The sequence below is a fragment of the Botrytis fragariae genome (assembly GCF_013461495.1).
Source record: "Botrytis fragariae strain BVB16 chromosome Unknown tig00000001, whole genome shotgun sequence".
Classification (NCBI taxonomy): Eukaryota; Fungi; Ascomycota; class Leotiomycetes; order Helotiales; family Sclerotiniaceae; genus Botrytis; species Botrytis fragariae.
Genome location: NW_023500987.1, coordinates 179,318 through 199,244, shown reverse-complemented (window position 1 = coordinate 199,244; position 19,927 = coordinate 179,318). Strand labels below are relative to the sequence as shown.

Sequence of the window (19,927 nt, the reverse complement as noted above, 5' to 3'; positions counted from 1 at the left end):
TTTTCTTTCTCTCGTGATCTTCAAGAACGATCTAGATAAGTAACGATATGATACGATACGATACGATAATCGGGGGAGTTTGAGGAGGATTTGTTTCCGTGAAGTACCGAGAGATGTGCAACAAAATGGACGTTTGAATGGATCTTGAAGGGGGAATGGGCATGGAGGATATAGGGATGAAAACGGATGGATGATTGAGGCGAAGGGAAACGAAGAGGTGGCGACTACTGAAGTTTGAGGAGGGAGTGTGAGGCGAAATGAGGTGTGTGAGGTTCCGAAAGGAGATGATGAGTTGAGGTTGTAGATTTGATATGGATGTTTGATTGATATATCCAAAGTAGTGAGAATTTCATTCTCGATGAAGATATAAGTAGGTAGAGAATACACAACTATATGGATATATAAATTTTCATTCTCACAGATTCCTATATCTACACAGACAGTAAGGTTACTTTTCCGGCTGCTTTATTTCTTCTCTATTAGAGGGTGAGTAGGAGATAGGTATTTAAATTTTTATTTCCACTGCGTATTCATTCCCAACTCGTGGTTCATAAGTACATACGTAAGTAAAATGAATATAAGTACAGAAAAGTATTTGTAAAAAATGAATATATCCATCCATCTATCTGTCTATCCATCTATATCTACATCTACGACCAGGTATTTAGGTAAAGCATCTCCCGTTCCTCATCTCTTCAAAAATGGGGAAAAATGAGAGGGATTCAGAAATCCATCGTTTTCGACCTACATTGGTCCTTCGGTTTGGGGTGGGGATGGGGGTGTATGATATGATATGATATATGTGATATATCTATACATATACATTTCTTCTCACCCCGTACCTGTTTTCCCTACCTACCTATCTACCTACCTGCCTACCTTACTCATACATCATAGTAAATTGACATATACCTACATACATGCGTATCTGAATATTGTCTGGAGCTAGGTAAGGTCATATATAGATGCAGATGGGGTCCTCATCATCATAGGGGTTATTTATCTGGAATTATGAGTGTGAGGTCTTGGTATGTTTCGTTGACTCTTTGTGCTCGTGTGTGTGTGTGTGTGTGTGTATTTTGATCTAATATACTATATATGGCCGATTGATGACTGCGGATTCTTTCGGTTGGTTGATGGGGAAGTCGAACGGATAGAGGGATGGATAGATGGATGAATTGTGGAGTTGCAACTACGACTGATGGGTACTAGGTATATACGTTCATTTGTAGCCAGCCAGTCTGGTTCTCAGGTATGTCTCCGGACAGTATACACGTCTTTGTGCGAATAGGTGGCTAGCTAGCTACTAGCTAAGTACTCTGGATTCTCAACCGGTGTGTGGGTGGGTGAGGGGGGTGTGATGTATTTATCGAAGGAGGGGAGGGAAAGGAAAGGAAAAAGAGAGAGAACTTGGAAGTATGGTTTGCTGGCTTCATTGCGTTGCGGCCTCGGAGTCGATATATTACAGATCAAGGTTGTTTCCCATCAAGAGAACATTTCAGAGAAGAAAGAAAGAAAGAAAGGAAGGAAGGAAGGAAGGAAGAAGAGAACGATGGATTTCTATGAGGTTTCATATTTGGAAATAGTAGATGGCATGTTATGCTGCATATAGATGAATTAAGTACCCTAAAGGTAAAAAATCTCACAAGATCATTCATCAAACATCGGTTTCATTTTCTTTTAAAATTTTAAATTCCTATTCCTTACTTATTCATCCCACCAATTCCAATCCCAATCCCTAACAGGGGAGCAGCGTGAGCGCTCAACCCATATGCAAATACTGTAATATGAACCATATACAAATAATCCCAGACGCATCTTCAATCCTCTCCTCCTTCCCCAAGATCCCCAGCTCTATAGCCTTCTCATTCCCAAAAACTTAGGATAATAATATACATAAATGTTTCAACGATAGAAAGTTAAGTAAACGGTGGTATGTAGGTTAAAAAAACAAAAAACAAAAAAAAAAACATAAATGCCTCTAAACGCCTGCCTGCCGACTGACTGGTATTTCCTCCCTTCCTCTCGTGATTCCAAAACACATACATATCTCTCTGATTCTCTCTTAATCCGCCGTAACGCCGTTGCTTGCCAAGGAGAAAAATGAATGGGGTATGCCAAATGATAATGATAATGCAATCCATGGTATGCTTTCGAAACCCAAAAAAACTTCAGAATGAAAAATCTTCCTCGTCGTCATCTTGTCTTTTTCCTCGTTGATCTCAATGATTCTTAACTCTTAACACCGTACACGTATCTCTCACTCTCATCTCATCTCGTAGCTCATAGTACTACGTATCCATTAATTCTTCCATGTCTCATGAAAACCTCGTTTCGCCTGGGGTCTAGTAGGCAACTAGATGGGCTCAATGCCCGGCGTGATGATTCGATACAGTATTACTATCATATCATAGCACTGCAATATGAAGTTTTTCCATCTTCCATACCAGTGGAAGATATCCAAGTCAGGGTTTCTAGATCAACAAGAAATCCCAGCCCTTCATCTGCATTACCTCTCTCCAGGAGACATAATGTGCTTCACCACCACCAGGACTATATCTACCATCCACGTGACTCCAGACTTCCTCAAGAAGAGTCGATACACGACCGAAACTTCCTTGGTTGGCGAAATCTCCAAGAGCAGCGAGACGCTCAGCAAAATGGTGACGGAAGGGGGAATGAGTAGTGCTGACAGATCCTCCAATGAGATACACCCATACGAGACTACGATCATAGCCTCCGGGTCCAGCGGGGATGTATTCAAGTGCTTGGGTAAGTTTGTTAACCAACCCGACACAGCTATCTTGACTTGGGGAGAAGCCCGGAACGAGACTGCAGAGGTAGATACGAGCTGCGAGACGGAAAGCAGCAGTCATGTTCTTGCTCAATTGTTTGGGACTGAGAACACCATGAGCATTGAATGGGACGCGGGGTCCGGTTTCACCGATTTCCGTAAGCCCGATTTGATCGCCGAGAGCATGGACGTGCTGACAAAGTTGAATGTCATCCATGCCATCATTCTTGAGAGCTTCCAAACATGCGATTTCAGAAATGAGATACAAAACGCGATCTTCACAGCCCATGAGTTCTCTCAAACCGAGAGATGAGTTGGTTCGCGACAAATGCTTTTCTCTGTATGTGTGAGCAAATGTGGGTGCACGGCCTTGAATGGTTGAACCGAGGATATCGATCCAAGCCGTCAGAGTCATGTTGAAAGGCATCAGATCATGCGATTCGGTAACGAGACGTGGCAATTCGAGTTTTTGAACAAGAGAAATGGCAGCTTGGAAATGTTGATGCCATGGGATATCGGGTAGAGAGTCGTCGAATCGACCGACCGAGCACTGGAAGAAGATCATTCCCAATGTAGCTTCTAATATTGATACGTGATCAGTGTCGCGGTTGAGAGCTTCGCAAAGTTCGGAGATGGTTGCATATCGGTGGCGCATGATATCATTATCGATTTGTTCTCCTTGAATGTTCATGGTGGATTTGAAATGTTGAGCGGAAATGCTGAGACAGCAGTGTAGGTAGCATTTGTTACTTTGGAGTGCTGGGAGGATGTAATCTGTTCGTGCGGAACCATGTTGATTGCTTTCGAGAATTGGAAATATGGTAGGTAAAACATCCGAGACGAAATGATCGAGAAGTCTTTGATCACCCTCATCCAATTCAATGGCGACTTGGCGGAATGATGATGGTGGACCGTGGGAGAAATCGAAGAGATTCATGTTCAATGCTTCCTCTGCTAATACTTCATGTCTTTCATTGTATACGGTATCCCATTCATGATCAATTGGGAAAGATGGTAGCATTGATTCGGGTGGTGGTGGTGGATGAAATGTGCTAAAGGTAGAGATGGTTGATTCGCGGCGAGTAGGAACATCATTAACAAACATTTGTCGTTCTGTCTTTACATCAATCTCATAAGGTGAGTATTCAGGATAAATTGCGTATTGAGAATGCGATGAGTGCATTTGCGCATTGTAAGCAGTGTAATCGGCCATAGGAGGGGCATTGAAATCAAAGAGAGATAATTGAGAATCAATTGATGATGATCGATTGCGGTCTAAGGAGTCGGAGTATGTTGCAGAGGTAGGTAATGAGTGTGTAAGTCCAGGAGGAGTATCGATACTTGATGACATAACTTGTTGTGTTTGAGCTTGAGATGGTGCGGTTGTCTTTTCCGTGAGCTTCTTTCGCTTGATGATAGTCTTGATAACCTCTTTTTGCTGGCGGCGCAACTCATTGTTTCCCCACCACGAAGGTCTCTTGTATTCACATCGTAAACCTAGATGCTTACAAGCACTGCAAGTCATGGCACCTTCATCACACTTCTTTCTTCTTAATCTACATGTGTAACAACCTTGATACCTAAGGTCAGTATATGAAGTCGGACGACGAGAGAGATCAAAGAAAGAACATCGAATAGAGATGAATTAAAGTCGAACGAACCTGTCCTTGATCGTCTATGCATTTGCATCTTTCCTTTCGTAGCAGGAGTAGCTTTGGGAGCTTTTGGTTTGGGTTGAGCGACAGCCATGTTGACGTTCGTCGTTCTGATTGCTGATTGAGCGTTGGGGGGTTGTGTTGACATTTGTATTTGTACTGTACCAGCAGTAGATAATAGTGGGGGCGGCGAGAGTGTGAGTTCGGTTCGAAGTGCGTGATATTGCGATGAGAGACTGGGGTTAGTAGCGTAGATGATTGGCGAGACCGGGGGGACTGATAAAATTAATGAGTGTCGGTTCAAATCAAGTCCAGCTTGACCTTGAGTAAATGAGTGGGTTGTGCGGGTGGTAGATGTTGAATTAGGCAGAGACAACAATCTAACGACGACGATGCGGGGAGGGAGGGACTAAGAAATTGACCTTTTTGTTTCGATGTTCGAGAGCCTCAATGAAGAAAGTGAGGTAATGGTTGCATGTTCATGACCTATATATGAAGATGTCGAAAAGATGTACAATAATCATCTTCAGCCATGGGACGAATTGGAAAATCTATTTCTGGATATCGAATGGAGTGATGCTATTTTTCCTGCATTCATCTACCTAGCTCATATTCCCGCCCACGAACGTACATGCACACGTGCGGCTACCAGTTGGTGCCCCTTTGGCCCTATGAGAAGACGATATCAACTAGGTCCGAATATAGGATACTTCCCATTGAGGAATGGTGGATGAAAGGTGGGTGCCGTTGCACACTAGGCATAGGATTAGACTAGGGAACATAAAAAGAAGGCTAGTAAGATAAAGTGGCCGCATCGCATGGGGGCAGCATTCACGAACGAGCCTAAAGGAACATTAGGAAATATTATCCAACATACCATTATGGATAACTTCAAAAATCGTGATTGGTGAAGATGATGATAATCCATGCATTGGGGTTAGTTCCACAAAATACCGTATCCACCAGCACCCTTGTCGTAGTTACTGCATTTGATCCCATCCTTCTCCGTGCCCCTTGTACTTCTCTTTTCACCCCCCTTGTTAATGAAAACCTGCCGCACTAAGCTTTTTATGGGTCGGTTAAGGAACAGGTGTGGCTGGCCCAGTGGGGAAACTCAGCGGTAAAAGAAGGCGATTTTGTGCTATTTTCGCGAGGCGCCTCTTATGCAACCTACTCCAAGTCGGCCCCCCACCTATCTTTACTCCTCCCTTGCCCTATTTCTCCCATTCCTGGTGTACTTGCTTGCTTGCATGTGTTTGTACTACGAATACCATTCAACTGGCACGATGGATCGATGGAACGATAACCCTTCGCATATCGTACAATAGCACATCGAACGTAGCTGGCACCTACGCTAAGGATCCGTGAATTCATCCTCTTCTTGATATCAATATGGATACTTTCTGTTAGACTTCTCAAATGATCTCAAGGGTTCTAGGTGGATAGATCGACAAGTCATGATCGGCTGTGTCAAATGTGATAGGTAGACATTTAATGATTTTGAGTTTTTCTTTCTTTGTCAGGCTTTCTTGACTTGTCCACAATTTCTTACTCGTTTGATGGTTACTCGATAAACTCGAAGATATGTATGTATCATGGATTCATGGATAACCTACTCTCTGTGCAACGGGTGAACACTTTTGGTCCTTGGAAGAGATATTGGTCTATGCTTCATTTCTGCAGGACACCTGCATTTCGCCATTTCGCGATAAATATCCATGTACATGAAGAGTAGATTGCTTGAATCGTCTTATTTGTTGATTCGTTGTATTTCTTCCTTTTGGGTCTGTACGACAATTCACAAAAGCCTGAAAAGAGACAATACCAATACGATACCGACATAAAATGACGGAGAATCCCCTCTTCCCGCAAAAAAGTGGTACATTACCTTCCTATTGCTCCATTGAACTGTAGAGCGTACCTTTTTCTCTCTCTCGAGGGTAGCATTCGCCAACTTACGGATCCACAATGCCGATGCCTTTTTTCTAATCGATATCTGCTTTGCCTGCTTATCCGCAGCATAATTCCTTCACTTTACCCCAGCCCGCATACAACACTGAGACCTCATGGGATAATTTACAAACCTCCCGAATCCCGATGTGAACCTTACATACTGTACGATGTAGTTCTCCTCTTCTGCCGTAATCCCGTGCTTACTTCTGCTTGGTCCAGTTAAACGTGTTGGAATGATTTTCTACAACGGTCAACGGCATGGTGATTTCGTGAAATTCTCTTCATTCAGCGGTGAATGGATATTTGGGATCACGAGATGTGACGGGTTGAAATTACACTCCATTCAATCAATTACTAGATTTTGATCTCTCAATCCAAAAGAGTACGGAGGAACAAATCGCATAAGCGTATAATCGTATTGTAACAAATAGCGGTCAAGTAAGATTGGGCGGAAATCGATCACGACAGGGTAATGAGAGTGCAGCCATTCAAAATACCTGAATTGTTTTTCAATAATGATTGTGATTTTCGTGGATGGGAATTGAGGAGTGGATTGATGACTGTGATTCGAAGATGTCAATCAATAAGTGTGACCACTTGCATTAGCGAGAAAAGAGCGGCTTTACCCGTAGCCAACGGTTGTCAGTTCCTGTTATCAAGTAGTATGAAGGAAATTGTCTAAAATCTGGGCCAGTGTAACTAGATGATTTAGTGGTTCAAGCTTAATTCAAAGTAATACAGCACGAGATGATCAAGTATTTTACGGAATGTTTAGGGTTCTCACTCAGTTCATGGAAGCGAAGATGAAGCTATTGATGAAGGGGTGAATTATTTCGTGTAGATCAAAGAAAAAAGTACACAAATGAGGAGCTAATCGGAAAAAATTAATTAGATAGTCACGCCCGAAAGCAAATTGAAGAAATAGTCAAGCATTCCAACGAACTGATAGATAGATAAACTAGGATGATTAGGATAATTGTCGAGGTAACGACGCAGGTCTTTTCAATACTACATCCCACCCCGCAATACACTGCTTGTGCAAGGTAGTATCATTTCTGCATGGGAAGCTCTTGACTACATATTGTCTATTCCCGTAAGTTGCACACACAGTAACCACCTTTGATATTGCAACGAACTGGCTGTTTGTCTCATCAGGAATCACGATGACCCCCCGAGTTCCCTGACTCTACAGGCTTCATGTCTCGCGATTTTGGCTTTACTTCCCTAATCTTCATTGATCATCAGCGGTGAATCTCTTTGTGTGCAGAATCAGGTAAACTCTTTTGACTAAAGCTTGATGGAGTGGGGTGTGTAAAGTGTGGAAACAGCGGGTAGAGTGGAGGAGGTAGCCAAGTCCATGCAAATATTCAAATGCGAGATGGAAGGATTAGGACACGGATGCAACCTCAGAAAGGGTCCCCTGGAATGATAATAACGGTAAGTAGGGGTGTTTTTTCTCCTTTTCTGTCAAAAAGATCAATGATGCATCTGTGCCAGACTCATACATACGATTTTCTTCGGCAGTATGACCAGGGAAGAGACTACCTAGGAACAAATCCTAGCAGATACTGAAAAGCTACCAGGTAGTTGTGAAATGTCACATAATGATCCAAGCTTCTCACATTCATCTATTCATCACATCCAATACAATCCTTTTTCCATCACACCAAAATCCTATTAATGGTATAAATTAAGCGCTTATTGTCAATAATTATGTATCATTTTTCAACCTATCACTTGATCATCAGTTGGTCTTTTTGCTGTATCCCTATCATATTTCGTCACATTCATCCTTAATTAGCAACATATCCCGCTCTCAATGTAGTGTTATTTTTGGACATTTCACATGTGTTGGTCTTGCAGAAATTGTCACTAATTAATCAACATTTTCAATAGTCTCTCGCACTCGTCTGCATTACCCTTTTTGATCCCCGGAATTTCGTGGACCAGCGAGGCTCCGTTCACCCCCACACAAAACTTCACAATCATCGAGCCATGTGGCTTGAGTCGTGACTAAGAATATGCTAATCATCACCGTCCCCATACGTACAACAACACCAAGCCTAGAAAGGCTGAAGTGATACAAAAATCATCAAAATGAGAAGTTTAAGTTAAACCTTCCTTCATTTCTACAAATTGTCCAAGGTACGCACGTTCTCCCTCGAACGTTTATGTGCACATCCCTTTACACTCGCAGCTTTTCCCCATTTTTGCGCCTTCTCCCTATTCCTTAACGATCTGGAATGGATGAAGAAGCTCGGTTCCGGTTAGAGAAGGATATCGAGGCAACAAAAGCCTTCGCCTCCTATCTTCCCAAGCAATCCAATCTTAAAATAACATCATCATCTACAATATTTGTGAGGTTGACAAGATCGCAATTTCGTTTCACTTGATAACACATGAAGCTTGGACCTGTACGAGGACAGTGGTCGCCGATATCTTCACAATGTGAAATATACCACTTGGCTCTAGAATCCTCACTCAATGAAACTGCATGCAGGATGATGTGATGTGCGTTGAGGATGCAACCAGGATATTTGCCCGCATCTCTTCAAGACTTTCGTAAACCGCTCGATTCAGTTATGGTGTAGGAACTACAAGCATCGAGTAGACAAAGGATTGCTGAGGCTGAAATTGAAGCCCCAGCAGGCTCCGGGGGACTGGCATCAGGAGTGGATAGAGATGCCGTTTCCGATGTTAGTATCTGTTAGTATCTTCCAACAACGGTAGGTACGCTGACATTACTGAGGCTGAATTTGGAGCTTCTAAGAATGTAGGATTGCTTCCAACAAGAGCGGGTAAGGAGGTTCCTTCCACCCATCCCAGTATTGCCTGAGAACGGTAGGCACGCTGACATTACTGAAGGTCGCTGAAGCTTCGTGGAGTACCGGAGTGTTAACAGCGAGAGTGGGTATAGGAGATTCCTTCAGTCACTCCAGCCAGTATAGTCTGATATTGACAGGCACGCTGACGTTCTCGTCCCTCGTGTTTTACCAGGTTTGGATGAGTTTAATAATCCTTCCCTTTTGTGAAAAAGTTTTATATATCGTATCTTTAATATCATCATAGTGGCTGACCATATGTCTGTCTGCCTTGTTGGAAAGTTTGGTTATTTTCCGAGACAAAAATAATTCCTGCAAACTTTATCATCGTCGTCATTCTCTGATAAGAATGGGGGAGACAATGCTCCAAAGCTAATATCTAGGAAATTAAACTTTCATCTGACAGCTCGTAAAAACTTTACCCATTTCGAACACTGCACTAAAAGCGTTCCGCAATTCCAGGTTACCGTTTAAGAGAAATTTTAAGATATGGAGATTATTTATGGATATACTAGATATGCACGAGCATGCTCAACTTCACATCTCCATATTAATTGATGTGGAGAACAAAAGTAAAAGTGCATGATGGATCTGGTGATCTGAATTCACGATCTTCAAATGAAGCGGATAGTACTTAGATAATCCAGCTTGTTTCTTTTCGTACGAGCGGAGGTGTGAGAGTACATACTTAGTAAGTACAGCACACTTGTGTATATCGTAACGATTAACAGCTTTGATGCTCCATTCCCAATGTCATGTTTTCCAAAGAAAACATCTGCATCACCAAAATTCTTGGTTCTTGGTACGCGATTCGACTTCGAATACTGCGCAATTACCCGAGAATCATCTAATTGTGGCCAGCTAGCCAGTCACGAATTCAATATCTATCTTTCATGATTCTATTCGCTTTCTCATGTATTCGACTTTCACCGTGGTGGAGCGTATTATATGTTGTACTGGCCACCAAAACTTCCGTATGTAACCTTCGGTCCTTCTTGAAGTGACCTATCTGATTGAACACATTGTTTTGGAGACCCGCATGAAGAAACAGTCATGTGAGGGTGGTGTGAGTGCTCTTTTCGTTTGCAATTGGTTGGGAGAAAATATAAACTCACTTAGGTAGAGAGGCCATTGATGCATCTATGTTTATTCGGCTAGGATCTCGACATACACATGCCAAATTTAACGTTTGATTTGCTGAGAGAGAAAAAATCGATTTTTCCATTGCAGATAAAATTCGATACTTCAAACTCCACAAATGTAACCTACATCATGTGTGCTTTCAAAATGTTTACATTTAATCCACTTCCATACATATGTTCTTTTCTTTTGTACTTACAATGCCATGCATTTCCGCTACCTTACTGATTAGTACATCGCATGACAATGCACCATTTTGCGCAGATGATGGAGACGGTGAGGCCTGAGACAATTTGCTAATGGATCAATCAATCAATGTATGTCAATGACTTGCACGCGTACTCGTGATACGTGGGGCTTGTATTGAGTATGCTGAACAATTGACAGAATCGAATGAGGGGCAAATTGAATCCTCCAAATCTGCGACAGCGATAGTCGAATCGACTGGACTATGTGCGAAGTCCGTTCTAAGATAATTTGTGACAAACAATCATGACCGGCCAATCCAGGAGGGATGTTTAACAGGAAAACAATATCCGAGGACAAGGGCATCGTACAGACGTGACGAATCTTACAGCACGGAAACAATTTATCCAACAAAGGGGAATCATCGGAAGGATTGATTCTAATTGTTATCTCTTCATTCCGGACTTGAATTGGTTTGGATAAACGCATGCGACGGGAAAGTACAGGCACGGCACAGCACAGTCCTGCTTTTCTCCTCTCTTGCTTGCATGTAATATTCATGTGCCGACGCTGATTATTTCTATATTGCATCACATATGGAACTAGATACATAGGTACTTGCAGGAATGAAAAGCCGGCAGCGGCAGGACATCGGAATACCCTCTTTTTAGGGTCTTACATCGATAGTTCTGTCTACTCTTCCTGACGTTGTAGCGGGCTCGGGCTCGGTATCGTACAAGTTAGTAGTCGTGAAAGTAGGTTTCTACTTTAGAGTTCTCTCTCTGCCTCCACAAGTGAATAGATGCCTGATAGGATCTTTCTGATCCGCATGTAAATTCCCATTGTTAGTCAGGGTCTCGGGAAGTGTGGGGAGGAGAGGATGGGAAGAAAGAAAGAAAGAAGGACTTGGTTTCTCCAGTTTTCAAAGTTTCCAAACAGCCGCCCCCATTCTCGATGTTGACGGCAATACGATTATCTTGAAGACGATAGCGATAGCCATGGCGATAATCCTTAGAACTATTCCTTATCATCACGTACAACCAACAACTTCCAACAATGCCGATAATCCGTACGTACAAATTTCTTGCAGTTCCGTTGCTGATGTGAGTGTTCATGCTTGTAACATCTTAGACCAGCGGTTCCAATTATTTTACAACATTTTTGAAGTATTCCAACAAGCTTCAACCTTGAAATTTCATTTTGCTTAGAGTAATTACCCCTTCATCAACGGACCGCACCGTAGAAGTCTAAACGAGACTGGAGAATTTCCCACTTAAATATAGTTCTCACTCAACATAGGTAGTTTTGATGCTCAACATATTGATAATAGAAGGCATTCTCAATTGCTTATTGGCCTCATAGACTAAAATGATTTTCTTCTAGTCTCGGGACTAGATACTTAGGTACACAAGCCGGTGCCCGATAGCCCGATGAAAAAGGCGGGATGATATGAAAAAAAACAAAGGGTCTGGATTTGCAGATTTTCTCTGGGCATCCTCGGTCAAATCATGAGCAATCATACAGAGTAGGCAAATCATCCTTCAATGGACGAATCAAACGATTCAATTGACGAATTATGTGCGTTAGCCAGGATAAACGAAGAAAGATGTGACTCGGCGCGTAGATGCAGAACTATCCGACCATTCACAACCAATCATGGATTTTTTCTGCAGGATCCATCTGACCAAGCTTGAATATTATTGGAACGTCTTCTATTTTTCACCTTATTTGTCCTGCGTGAAAGATGCGTGGATGTGAGTATTCTGCATGCTTACCCTAGCATAATCTCCTCATTGGGTCTAAGTTTCCTGCGATGTAGGGTCGCAAGGCTCGCAACCCGATCGTCTCAATGGCTCGAGGGAAACAAACGAGGGCCTTGTGGCATTGTGTGGCATTATTTCTCAAGAATAGTCACAATTTTCATGCAGGAATGCTGAGCACAGTTCACATTGTAGAAAATATGCCGGGACGTTATACTGCCCATTGGTGAGCTCTGATATACTTGAGGCCCATGATATATCGTTTCGTTTCAAAAATGGCGATACATATACTGTCCTAGACGCCGTTGACTTTAACCCCGATTCCTCCTTCTGATCCTTTTGAAATTTTACGATTCATTCATTTCAGATTGCATTTGATTTTTGCTGCAAATTTGCTTTATCGTTATCGTGGTTCACAAGATTTCATCTGGACTTGTTTCGGCTCATAGAAGATACCCCCGGCGACGGGCAAGCAAGCAGTCTTGCAAGTATTCTTGTACCGCCCGAGTTATCAATTGTTATTCCCGCCTTTGTACTAGGCAGTATGGTAAGTTGATGAGGCTATGCCAGTAATATGCCTATGTATATTGAAGTATCATACTAATCCTACGATGAATGTAGGCTACAACCCCTTTAACAGCCATCGACACTCGGCTGGACATGTACCAAAGAGGTTTCGCATATCAAACCCGGGATACTCTTCTCGGTTTCAAAGAAACACAGCATCGTCCTGAGCGGCCTTTGTCATCCGCAACTGTATTCGATACTGACTTCGAGGATGATGTAAGTGATGTTGAGGAATTCGAAGATCACCAAGATACTCCACAATATGCAGAAGAGGCCGCATATGGATCGGATTTCGAGGAAGACTTGGACTACCCACGCCTGAGTTATAGATCAGTATGTACAACGTTTTACTCTTTTTATCTCTCGTACTGACGTGTCACTATTCAGGGAGGTCGAGCGAGTGAAACTACATTATCCTCCTACGAAGAAGTATTTACACCCACATCGGCCTCAAATGAATTTCAATCCTTCAATTTCGACTTGGGTCCGAAAAAGCCGGTCGAAGGACCTCGGGGACCACATTTATTTCGCAGCTCTGTTTCCTCGTCGCTGGATATCCCGGATCAATATGTTTTGGAAATGTCACCAATAAGTCCACAGCCATCGATACTCACACCGCGACACCAAATCAGCCCGTCTACTCCAGTCTCACCAGATAGTCCTACAAGACGCCAGCGATTATCTCTATTGACCGAAAATATCGCGGATCTGAACCTGAATGACATCACTCACTGGACGCCACGCCAAGTCGCAAGATGGATGCACGATGCAGGTTTCGAATGGTCGATTGTTGAGAAATTCGAAGAGAATGACATCTCGGGTGCGATTCTGACTACTCTTAAATTCGAGGATCTCCGGGAATTGGGCATCTCATCATTTGGACAACGAACAAAAGTTTGGAACGAGATTCACATCTTGCGAGGAAGTGCACCAAGTACGCCTAAGCCAATTACCCCCATCGAAGAAACTTCTCCAGCCACGGAATTCCGTTTGATCAGAGATAGATCGGAAAGAGGTAGACAAGAGAATTGTTCGAACGGTCAAGAGAGAGGTCAATCTCGAAGGCGCAAGGCTTCAAAAAGAGCAAATAAACACGAAACTGTTTTGCCGTTAGAATCTATTTCAATTGTGGGTATCGAACAACTTATGCCGAAACCACATAAGTGCTCAAAGGGAGAAAATTGTTCGAAGTGGAGGAAACAACAACGGTTGATCGCTGCTTTCAATAAGGATCATCCGATCAGTCCCGAAGGTATGTTTTCGATTTGCGACAGAATTTTTGAGTTTGGTACTAATGGCTAAAATAGAAGGTGGCTCGCTACTTATCGCTGGAGATCCAGGAAATGCTCTTACAGCTCGTCCAATCTCCGATGCAGTACCTTCGGTTGTGGCATCCTCGGATGTTCTTGGTCCTGGATCTACTCCTGCTCTTCGTTATTTAGAAGAGGAGAGCCTAAGAAATGTTGGGTTACGTGATCCTCAAGATAATGTGAAGCAATTTATCAGATTCCAGCATCTCGCACCGAACCAATCATCCGAACAGCCTCCAACCCCTCCATACGAAATGTTTCCGCCACTAAAAGGACCTATCGCAGGTCTCAGGGGGCTGCCTAAACTTTCTATTCCTCCACCTCGTCCTGAACAACCCATCAGATCCCAGAGTGCCAATGGATACGGTCCTTGCAGTGCAACCGCCGTTCCAAACAGCGCTATTGCATTTTCACCTTATCACATGGATCGCGCAGAAGCTCTCTCTCCAGAGCTCCGCAACGAAACCCGCTCTCCTTCGGTCTATCGATTTGGTACTCCCTTTTCCGAGATGGATGTGCCGGTTACCGCTGTACCTATGAGTCCTGTCGCAAGAGAGGCTTCTCAGTCCGTTCCACCCAATATGACCTACCGTCCAATCACCAACACATCTACCAACAACTCGATGGCCAACTCTCTTCAACGCAGTCTTTCTCGTGTCTCTAATCGTCGTCCCTCTCTTCTTCCCCGAGTTGATGAGTATCGAGCCACTCAATCAACCCAGCCAGCCCAAGTCCAGATTCTTTCCAATGAACCAGCCCACACATTTCCTGAAAGTACAAACACTATCAGAGATCCTACGCACCCAGTGGGTATCGCAACCTCTATCCGTGCCTACTCTACAACCGATCCGTGGGCTCAGTTCGGCGGTCCAAATCCCAATCCAACTCACAGCACTACATCAATACCCCTTCCACCCCATTCCTCCTCTACATCTTCCTCTAACACCTCCTCCCCAGAGAAAGACACACCTTCCTATGCTGGCTGGATGAAAAAGCGCCGCACCAAGATGCTTCGTCATGAATGGCACGAACACCACTTTACACTCCGCGGCACCACGCTTGCTATGCACAAAGATGCTCGTGCGCTCGATGTTTTAGAATACATCGATGTCGACGATTACGCCATTGCTTGTTCATCTTTAGCGTCCTCTTCTAAACTCAACGCAGCATTTAAACGAGTGAATATTGCGATGGGACGTGGAAATGATCGAGATAAGAAAGTTGACGTATTTGCTTTTCAATTAATCCCGCAGGCGATTGAAAAGGGTGTGAAGTTGAAAAAGAGAGATAGCTTGATGCCGAGTGGCATGGGGAATGCAGGAGCGAATAATAAAACGCATTATTTTGCGGTGAGGAGTAGAGATGAGAGGATTGATTGGATGAGAGAGTTGATGTTGGCTAAGGCGTTGAAACAGAAGAGTGAGGGGTATGAGGTTAATGTTAATGGGAATATGATTTAGGGCTTGGCTTGGTGGATTATGACTTGATGACTTGTTTGATGGATTGATGGATGGATGGATGGATGGGCGGGGTTTGATACCACATTTTGATTTGATGATGACTTTTATGAATACCTTCTGTGAATAGCGGAGTTCGGGCGAGATTTACTTTATTGTTTGGAGACTTATTCTTCAATGCTTCTTTCTTTTCTCCTCTCTTTCGTTTAGATTAGCTGATTGTCTTGTTTTCCATATCTTCCTCATCTCTTCTTTCAACGAATATTCCGAGAGCAATCTCTTTTTTGGGGAAGCCGGCATTAACATGGAGTTTTTTATTCTTTACTAGATTGATTATTTCACTTATCTTTTCCTTTCTTCTGCGCGATTTCGAGCAGCTATCTGGTGTTAGCAAGACAGAGTATCGGAAAAGTCAATGGTAAACAGAAAGACGGATGGATGGATGGAAGAAGGAAAAGAAATGAATAATAGTTGAAAGGAATATGAATCTGTATATTCATTTCATTTATGTAATGACGGAGGTATTTTGTGTTTAGTAGTTAGTCAGTTGTATCTAGAAAATTGAATGATGGGGGTTGTATATGAATGCTCTATATGCCATTTGGAGCTGATTCTCTTGTGATTCAAATTGAGTATATATCTTCCGAAACTACTGGCTTTGTATGAATGTTTATATGTTTGATATAAGATGGATCTCAGCAGATGCGGGGGGTGCCTCTGTTGCGACTTCCAAGCTTCAGTATTGCAGCGCTAAATATCGAGCTACAACCCAAACCATGGCAAAAGCCAGGCTGTGGGCCTGTACCAGCACAGGGTACCAACATTAATATTGTAGATATAAATAATTGTAGCGATATGAGTGAATATGCGTACGTGAATGAATTAGTTCGTTAGCATACGAATGTATTGTATATAGCTTTTATGGCTTTGAATCTAGAATAGATTAGATACAATATCAATTAATATATTATATCTAATTATTATAAAGACATTATAATTATTAAGATGATATTGATACTAACCATCGATATTATAAATCAAAAGATTCAGTATTATTTTCAAAGAGAATCTATTATAAAAGTAAAATACGGAAATCAGAACAGAATGCTTAATTATATTTCTGCTATAGGTATAGTAAGGATTCGGCCTTAAGCCTTGATTAGTCACCCATTTATCCCACCAGGCAGGGCAATTCATTTCGCTTATTCTTGGTATAAGTTATATAATAACTCATACTAGTCATTCAACTACCGGTATTTTATAAAACAATTAGATTAAAGAAAATATTTCAGGTTCTACTCCTTCATTATCTTGAACACCACGACCATCCATATATGATTCCAGGTAGCATTCCCCAATAAATTCGTACCTTTTGGCGGATTGATGAATAGTACAATGTGGACCTAGCAACTCTCGAAGGACGTAAGGAACTGGACCTCCATGGAGAACGACAATTATATCACCAACTCGAGCCGAAGATGGGCAAAGTCCAACCAAGCCTCCAGGAGTGCTGAAGAAAGAGGGGTCGTTACACTCTACCGCATTATTCTTGACTGAAAAATCCTGATGTGCAGCATAGTGAGCCTTTATCCTCGCAGTATCGTCCAAAAATACGTAGGTGCTCATGTTTCCTGGCGCCAGTTGGTGTTGCCACTTCCCGATAAGATTCAGGGGGTCAAATATACCAACGTATGCCCGGTGAAGGCTCTCAAGATTTTTCGGTGGGCTGAAATATGGATAAGGGATTAAACTTTCGATGAAATCGATCTTGAACCCAGCCAAAGTGAGAATTGATGTCTGTTTACTTCCAGAGATCAAAGAAATATTCGGTTTGGTGTCTGCAGAGGCGCGGTACGAGTTATCTGTTTTGAGGCCGAGGATTCCAACAACCCAATTGCTCTGTCCACGGAACCACCAAGACCACGTCGGCTGATCTGCATCGTATTTATGAGTTGTCTCCCACTTGTTTGTTTGCCATGCTCTCCCATCCAATGCATGAATGGCAGAAAGAATTCTCAGAGACTCATGCTTCACAATCCACCATTTTGTAAAACTTGAAAAAACTTCCGAAACAGACCTGCGGTAATCAGGCACAAGCTCAAGCGGCAGCAATTCTAGATTCTGGGTCTCTTTTCCAAATTGTAGCATTGCGAAGATCTTGTCGCGAGGGTCTGTAGCATCTAGATCAAGTCCTTTGATGAGGACTTCGAGAATTCCATTCTGCATAGACTGTGAGCTACCAGTCGCAAATCTAGCATGGAAGAGATCGTCATATATTGAAGGCATTATAGCCTTATGAGAAGAGTTCAATTTTAGATCCTTAAGTGATGAGATGCATTTATTGACTCGCATCATCATTGCCAGATTGAGTGTATTGTCCCCACAATAAAAGGTTGTTTCTCGTGCATTGAAAACTTCTTGGACGACCCAGGTGCGACTGAACCATGGCGATTCGTATAATGTCCATTCATCAACAAAGTTGTACATGCCAGAATGCTTTTCGCCGTTAACATTTTCCATCAACGGGTCGTGGAGATAAGGTAATTCGGATGCTGGCAGATCCATGGACTCGTTCGGCTTGTAACGATTTTCAATAGTAGTCAAGGTCATAATGGATTTATGCATGGGCTCTGTACCATGTCCCAGCCAAACGACGACCCCTTGTGCCTTGCGATAGATATCACGCATCAAAGAGACTTGAGAAGATCTCTCAGCGAGGTCATCTTGGTTGATGCAAATTGAATCAGCCCAAAGTACCCTGGCGAGCCCATTTTGTGGCCGAAGTCTCTGCAGTGCCGAGTACAGAGATAGGGTGATCGACATGATGTATTCTGAGTGGCCTTTCAGATCAGTAACAGTAACTTTGATGTCTTTTCTCTGCCTATGATCTCCCCAGCAATAAGATAGAGCCTCGTAGGCCGATTCTGTGCATTCTTTCAGGGACATATATGTTATTGAACATGATATCGGATCTTCGAACAAGCCGGGGTTCAAGTGTACGAGCCGCACTTCGCGAAGTTTTATTTCGAGACTTCGGTAGAGGTCCTGCCCTGCAGTATCTGAAACTAAAGTTGGAAGACCGAAAGTTGAAGCATTTTGGGGGGCCAAGATGTAATGAATCTCAATCTCTGCCTCTTGAACAAAGTTGATCCAGGCTGGATATTGTGCGACTGGGATAATTTGAATTGTGTCTCCTCTTTGAATAGCGTTGATCCACTCTGTAATAATTTGATCTTGATCGTCTGCTCTCCAACACAACTCATGGATTCTAAAAGTTTCATCGGCGTGCATATTGTGATATAGGACTTTCCTGGGTACTCGTTCTTGGCCGCCAGGAGTAGCGACAGAGGCGACAAACCACGTGAAAGAGTTTTTGTATGTCCCATGGTACTGAGGCTCACCGCTATAACCTAAAGGACTCAGCGGGTTGAATCATGGTCAGTATGGAGTCACATACCCTGATCATGAGATATGGTCCTGAAGACGACTTCGAGAATCGATTGTGCATCTTCGGGAACTCGAAGTTCAAGGTAGACCTTCTCGGCGCATAATGTCGAGACTTCAACCAGTTTCTTTCTTCTCTCTCGTATAACCTTGTGAAATGTGGATTGCATGTTGTTGAAGATCGTTGTATACTAGAGTAGACGTCAAAGAAGCCGCCTCTCCCGATCTTGTGCTTGATTCGATGTTTATTCTTGATTTGAATATCTTGGAGAGGCAGGTAAATAGTGTGAACTTTGATTCAAAGGCACATGTAGAAAATAACGGACCAGAGTTATCACCTTGAGGGGCGACGTAGTTGAAGCGTCTTCCCAAGCATCTTACCAATGTATTATGTTTTTGAGGAAGTTGAGATTGTTCTAGCTTCACTTCACAGGCCATGTGGTGCCCATAATGTTTCGAAGTTCACCGAGTTAATCATTTCCCTGATTTTCGTCAGCTCTCGCTCATGCTGTCCAATCGGTCCTATCGGCCTTCATATAATTCATGATAATCTTTGTGTGTCAACCGGAGCTGATTGTAGCAATTGCAGGGGGCCGCTCAAGTTTGTTCACCCCTCCTCTCGGTGACCTCAAAAAATCATACTAGAAAGCAGATTGAGAAGAACATGGGGTGTATTATAAGTTAGTTTCTCGATGAAATAATAATTGTTAAAATTTATTGTTGTTAAAATAAGAACGTAGTTTATGAGAAACTCGAATACTTTTTCAATTATTCTACATGTGATCTTGTTCTATAAGTCATATTATCACGATATAGGAGATAGATACTAGATAATGTAC

General features: G+C 42.8%; 3 protein-coding genes across 3 annotated transcripts; 1 reads left to right on the top strand and 2 right to left on the bottom strand.

Moving 5' to 3' along the window:
- Positions 1-2,474: 2,474 nt before the first annotated feature.
- Positions 2,475-4,597, bottom strand: Bfra_000059 (putative transcriptional regulatory protein pro-1 protein; the record flags this gene model as incomplete). Its single annotated transcript, XM_037330509.1, has 2 exons — positions 2,475-4,366; positions 4,456-4,597. The coding sequence occupies 2 exons, from the start codon at positions 4,595-4,597 to the stop codon at positions 2,475-2,477; spliced, it is 2,034 nt and encodes a 677-aa protein (XP_037196842.1).
- Positions 4,598-12,854: 8,257 nt separating this feature from the next.
- On the top strand, positions 12,855-15,647 carry Bfra_000058 (putative sam and ph domain-containing protein; the record flags this gene model as incomplete). The annotated part of the gene is made up of 4 exons (XM_037330508.1): positions 12,855-12,857; positions 12,932-13,210; positions 13,265-14,129; positions 14,185-15,647. 4 exons carry the CDS (start codon positions 12,855-12,857, stop codon positions 15,645-15,647), a joined length of 2,610 nt encoding a protein of 869 aa, XP_037196841.1.
- Positions 15,648-16,913: 1,266 nt separating this feature from the next.
- On the bottom strand, positions 16,914-19,258 carry Bfra_000057 (putative heterokaryon incompatibility protein; the record flags this gene model as incomplete). The annotated part of the gene is made up of 2 exons (XM_037330507.1): positions 16,914-19,054; positions 19,102-19,258. The coding sequence occupies 2 exons, from the start codon at positions 19,256-19,258 to the stop codon at positions 16,914-16,916; spliced, it is 2,298 nt and encodes a 765-aa protein (XP_037196840.1).
- Positions 19,259-19,927: the final 669 nt, after the last annotated feature.